This window comes from Lichenostomus cassidix, chromosome 2 (genome assembly GCF_008360975.1).
Source record: "Lichenostomus cassidix isolate B80296 chromosome 2, HeHo_3.0, whole genome shotgun sequence".
NCBI classification, from domain to species: domain Eukaryota; kingdom Metazoa; phylum Chordata; class Aves; order Passeriformes; family Meliphagidae; genus Lichenostomus; species Lichenostomus cassidix.
Genome location: NC_139482.1, coordinates 138,393,327 through 138,399,326, shown reverse-complemented (window position 1 = coordinate 138,399,326; position 6,000 = coordinate 138,393,327). Strand labels below are relative to the sequence as shown.

Sequence of the window (6,000 nt, the reverse complement as noted above, 5' to 3'; positions counted from 1 at the left end):
TCTAGTTGCTGCTGCTCAGAGCACAGTTTTAGACTAGATGATCCCTAGAGCTGCCTTCCAGCCCCAATGGCTCTGTAATTCAGTGCTTGCAAGTTACTGACAGCACTGAATTGTTCCAGTCCACATCAAGTTGCAGTTCAGCAAACAGCATTAGTCAGGATTGTTTAAACAAGTTACTCAACTGTTTGCCAACTGGTCACATGGACCTGCTATAGTAGACTGCTTCTCTCTGTTTAAATACACATCCTCTATTAGTTATGGTTCTTCCACTTTTTATGAGGAATGCTTATGTGGTAGGGCTCAGTGATTCACACTCTCCAAACATGAGCAAGGAGGGTGCTCAATGGGTTACTTTTCTCTGCAGGAAAGGGACACAAACATTTTTCAGGAAAGCACAGACCTCATTCACTGCTCTCAGATCTCCAGTACAAACCAACTCATCTAAGGCTATCGCTGAAACAGCCAAATTCTGCATCAGTGACATTATCCTCACTTGTTCCCACCTCATCCCACCCAATTCCTTGTGCTATTTATAATTGAGAGCAGAGGACATAGTTCTTTAAGAATAAATTAAGAAGAATAAATTATTCCTTAAGAATAGAATTGTAATTTATTTTTATTTTAAAAAATAAATAAATTACTGAAAAACCCCAAAATTACAGAAAACACCAGAATATGACTAATGAGAAAATACAGTAATGAGAAAATACACCTTGCAGACATCTTGTGATTGTGATTGTTTCTGAGTCTCCTACAAATCCCTAAATGTACTTTCGTAGTATTATGGATTATCACGCAAAATACTTTTGACAATTAGGCAATGTAGGTGTGTAGGATAAACAATACTCAAAGTATATTTCAGTAAGAGTATAAACAAAAAAAATTATGTAATTATACTACTATACTAGTAAAACCCTAATTTCATTGCCTTAGTGACACTTAAAATCATATTACATGTATTTTTAACATGTTTTTCTATATTTTCCTTGCCTAATAGCTCTTCTGAAGTCATTCTCAGATCCCAAAAAACTGCTTCTGAACATTAGTGCTTACACTTTGACATATACCATACCTTGGGTCATTTTGTGGTAGTAAGCCTAGATTCAGACTAGGATAAGAATCTGTTTCCATGGATGAGAGCATGGGACTTATACCAAAATTCTGTTTCTCCCCTTTTCTCAGTATATGCGTAGATGGGTTAAAGAACGTCTTTCAATTTAAAAGAAAAAAAAAAAAAAGGCAAAAAAGCAGCAATGCACCCAGCATTTTCACCCTGTGCCTTTCAGGTATTTCCATGAGTCTCAGCAGGTTTCTTAGGAAATGCCACTTCCTAGAGAAACAAAGAGGATGCAGAGAAACTCCAAACCCTCCTCTTCTCACTCCAGATTTGGCACCCACTATTCCTCAGGCTGTTTTTCCAGCTATGTGGCTGACTCTGACAAAGGGAGGGGAATTGGAAGGGAATTTTTTACTCACTGCTTCCACACCTGAATTTCCACCTACCTCCTTCACTGTAGTGTCCACAAAATTTCTGCTGAAACGTCCTTGTTTTTCATTAGCAAACAACTGCAGCTCCTGGCATAGGGCGTGGGCTGAGTGTGCCTGAACCATCACACAGCCCTTCCCTTTCCCTCTTCCAGCCCTCAGTACTGGCAGAGGTACTGAAGTGGAAAGCCCCACTTCTCCTTCCCCATCAGTATCACATCTGTGTAGTCCTACACAAGTTTCTCCCACACCTTTTCACAGTCCAAATGCATTTATCATCAGTTACCTTTGAAACACACACCCATTTCCACATATTCTTTCCCAGGAATATGCAAGGCAATGTAAGAGTCCAGATACTGAAATATTAGGCAGATGGTGTGGTTCTGTCTCTGTTATATATGAGCTTGACAACAAACTTTGAATGGTTTTAACCTCACCATCACAGTTTAAGGCTGTCCTAGGTTGCAATATGGATGTAAAGTATTCTATTACCACCAGCTGTGGGCCGTTAGCTGCTATCACCTGCTAATGACCCACCCCGCATGACAGGCAATGGGCCATCAGGGACCCACCGTGTGACTCATGGACTTATCTCATCCCATTGTGGGATGCTCTGCCCAGGAAGGAGGGGCCAGGTGTTCCCACCTGGATATAACCTGGCCTTGGGACTGCCTGAGCTAGCCCTGTCTACTGGGTTCCCAGAGGATGAGAGCTACCACTGGACCTTCAGCTGGAGACTAGACCTTCACAGGATCACTGCTTCAACTGGACTACTTCAGTTGGACTGCTACTACCACCCTAACAGGGTGTTAGGTTGTATCTGACTTTGTCAGTGCTTTTCCTTGTATTATTTCACTTATTTTTAATTTCAATCCTGACTTGTGATCTCCCACTGGTTTGTTTTCAAATCAATACAAAGGCCCACTCAGCTAGGCAAAGCACAGCCAAAAATGTTCAGACATGGCTGTGCTGCTGTTCACTGCCAGAGACACGTGGTGCCTGACCTGAGGTCAATGATTTTCAGATGTTTCTTCAACTGTCCCTGAAAACTGCTCCTGTGCATGTGTTTGGGCACCCACAATAAAATAATAATTTTTTAAAATCCTGGGTCACAATGGTAGGGAAGAAGTACCTCACTAACAAGATCATCAGATGAAGATGAGTGAGAATTTCACTGTTTTACGGAAAAGACTAAGGAGCACAAGGGGTCGCTTAAAGCTTAATGACTGTTGAATTTCTGTAAGGTGAAAGGGGAATAAAAAGAGAAAAATGATGACGGATGATAGTGTAGTGAAGTATACAAGTCTAACACCTCGTTTATACTTCAGAACTCTTGCAGTAGAGCAATGCTATTAACGGACATTCATCAACTGTACTTTCATCTGATGCTAGCTAGCACAGATCTTATTAAGAAATAATTCAAATGGCTAAGGAGCCTCTGGTCACTACTGCCTTTTCATCTGGTGACACAGGGCAAAGCACACAGCAAACTGACTGTGGCTCTGACAAACCAAGTCTGTTTAAAGGGAGTTTGCTACACTTCTAAGAGAAAGTCTAGAGAAAACATCTCCAAAGAGAGGAAAGGTAAAATGAGAAGCAAGAAAGCAAGGCAGAAGAAGTAAGAGTTAGCTCTTTCTGAGCAGAGAAAGATGGTCTTTTTCAGCACTATAATTTAGTATGGTTTTTTAAGAAAGTTAGCTCACTCTCATCTGATGCTTCTGAAAGCTCCTCTCAAAACAGACTGTACTTTACTATAGATTAATTGATTCAATTCACACAACCTCTTGAATCAATTCACAACCTCTTTTCTCTAATGAGCAACATACATTAAATTACAATTTGTCTAGTTTTGACCAGAATTTGTTACATTTCTGATGGTTTTAGATACTGTTAAATATTAGGTTTCACTAGCTATTAGGTATCACACACTATACCTTTTAACATCCGTCATGCCCTATTTGCTATCTAGTCACAGCCATAATTTTGCTGTTCTTCAGCAGGCATGAAGTTGTAATTAAAAACTACAGGGCTGTTTAAAGGGCTTAGTAAAATTGTACTCACCAGGGATGTCCTCAGGGTCCAGAGTTGAAATGTAGTTACCAGTCAGAAATTCAGCATACAGATGGGGTAGGATTTCAGCTCTCCATGTCCATGCCAGTTCAACTCTGAGCCTTGATTTATTCCTTCTATGGCTCCCAACTCATTCCAAACAAGAAAGCACTGTTTCACATATGCATTAGCCAGATAATTACTCCAACACATCTCCAAATACTGTCACAGTCAAATAAATGGTTAATACTCAAATACATAAACTCAATACAAAATGTCATCAAAATCACAGAAGCTTATTATGTATTGAAGGCTGTATGTGTGTACTGCATATATTTGAAAACTGTGAAGTCTAGGGACATCCTATTTTCTCAACAGAAAGCATGTAAAGATCAGTCCATTCTGCCAGCATATAGGATCAGGTGTGTGACTGTATTGCACTTGGGAATACCAGCATATCCTCTCAATTTTTATTACTTATAATGTGCTGTGAGTATGCCTACCACTTTGCAAACACATGAAGGACAAGGCTGCTGCTCCAAGAAAGTTGTATCTTGACTCATGTACAACATAAAGGCTAATAGTTCAAGTGCTTATGAGAGCAAACAAGTCAGGTCTTCAGGGCAAAACTGGTTAATAGAAGCCTTAAGGAAAGAGTTGGACTTCAAGGACCTTCATTATAGGCTCTGAGTTTCCTTCATAAAACAAATAATAAAGTCCCAATTTTTAATTACTTTAGATATTTCAAGGATGTCAAAATTCCTGGCATTTAGGAAGACCATATTCATTTGCACATTGTGTGTTCTTGCACTCTAATTTGAAGGTTTGTTTAGCAAAAATAATGTGTCACAAATAACACTTATTAGCCACAATAGCCACTAATGAACAAAAAGAACCTGTGGCAATGTTTTCATGCCCTATCTGGGCTCGCCCTTGTATACTCAGTCTGTTTGCTATTGTCCTCTTGATTTTAACAATAACGTAACTTTGGTGAGTAGAGTAACTCATAGGCTCTTTCTGTGTAGTTAATATTTGCTGATACACTTAAAATGAAAAAATGGCTACTTTTGAAGTGGAAAAAAATCTTCAAAACCTTTCTGATATCTCAAAATAAAACTGAAAAGTGTACAAGCCCACAGCTGTTTTTCAGACAGCCAATGTTCTAGGACAGATCTCGAGGGTGCCAGGCTGTTTGGTGTAAGATTTCTGAGGACCTCAAGTAATAGCTCCACTACTGTCCCTGACCTCCTTCGTTTTCTGGATTTGTTGGAAGACCCGTCAGAGTGGGACAGGATGGAGAATGGAGAAAAGCTGAGGGCCTCGCTGCGGGGTGAGGTGCTGCCTGGCAGTGCCTGGCGCTCCGTGTGTGCCTTTCTCCTTCCCTGTCGACAAACTCCTCCGGCCGGCCAGGGCGTGCGGCGGGGACAGAACGGGCTTATCCTAGAGCCCTCAGCCCGGATGTCTGAGATGACTGAAATCCTGGAGAGCAACATCCCAGAGCTGTGAAATGAAGCTTTTGGGCAGGGTGCTCGCACAGCCCCTCTCCCACACACGCCTCGTGGGTGTCCCCAGCCCTGCCGCCCCTCACAGCCGCGGCCCGCCCCGTGCTGCCTCCCTGCCCGCTGGACACGCGGAGGCGGCCCCGGACCCGCCGGCGGCAGGGAACGCCGGTGCCTGGCCGGGCGCCCGTACGCCGGGACTACGTTTCCCAGGGATCCGCGGCGCGGCCCCGCCCGCTGTCAGCGAGCGCTGCAGGTTGATCGCCGCGGCTGCAGATGAGCGGAGCCCGCGCGGGCGGGGGGGCGGCCGGGGCAGCGCCGCCGGGGCCGGGTCGGCGGCCGGCGCACTATGCGAGGCCGGGAGGATGGCGGTGGAAGGTAAGGGCTTCGCGTCCCCTGCCCGCCGCCCCCGGGGTCCCTCCCCTGTCTCCTCCCCCGGGCACTCACCTGTGCCGCGGCGGGGACGCCCGGCCCGGCCCGGCCCGGCGGGAGACCACTGCCCGCCGCCGGGGCCACTCTGCCGCCCGCCGCCCCGGCCTCGCCCGCGGGGCACCGCCGCCCCCCGCACACCTCGGCCGGCCGGCCGCGGCTGCCCCGGGCCAGGTGCCGTATGCCGGGCCGCGGCTGCCGCCCCCGCCCGCGGCTGGGTGGGCGGCTGGGGCTGCCCGGAGCCTTCGGTCGGCAACTTCCCGGCGGGCCCGGAGGTGCCGCCTCTCCCGGCAAGGGCGGCCGACCTGCGCCGCCTCCCTCCGGTGCGGCCCCGGCGGCCGCGCTGAGCCCCGAGCGCCTCCCCCGCCCCGCCGCCGCTCGGTCTCCGCGGCCAGCGAGACGCCGCCGTCCCTCGCTGCTGCCCAGCTCCCTGAAGTGCCCGCGGCCGCGATGCCCGCGAAGCTCCGGCAGCCCCCGGCCGTCCCCCGCCCGGGCGCAGAGCTGTGCTCGGCCCCTCCTTCCCTCTGAAGGATGGAGA

The 6,000-nt window shown here is 47.0% G+C and overlaps 1 protein-coding gene across 3 annotated transcripts in view; it reads left to right on the top strand.

Annotated features, from left to right (window-relative positions):
• The first annotated feature begins 5,252 nt into the window (after positions 1–5,252).
• SAMD12 (sterile alpha motif domain containing 12) overlaps positions 5,253–6,000 on the top strand; it is a 176,400-nt gene continuing 175,652 nt past the window's right edge. For all 3 annotated transcript variants that reach the window (XM_085053448.1, XM_085053447.1, XM_085053446.1), the window contains exon 1: positions 5,253–5,411. In XM_085053448.1, the coding sequence (XP_084909574.1) occupies positions 5,399–5,411 (13 nt within the window). In that variant the 5' untranslated portion in view covers positions 5,253–5,398. The remainder of the gene's footprint in view (positions 5,412–6,000) is intronic.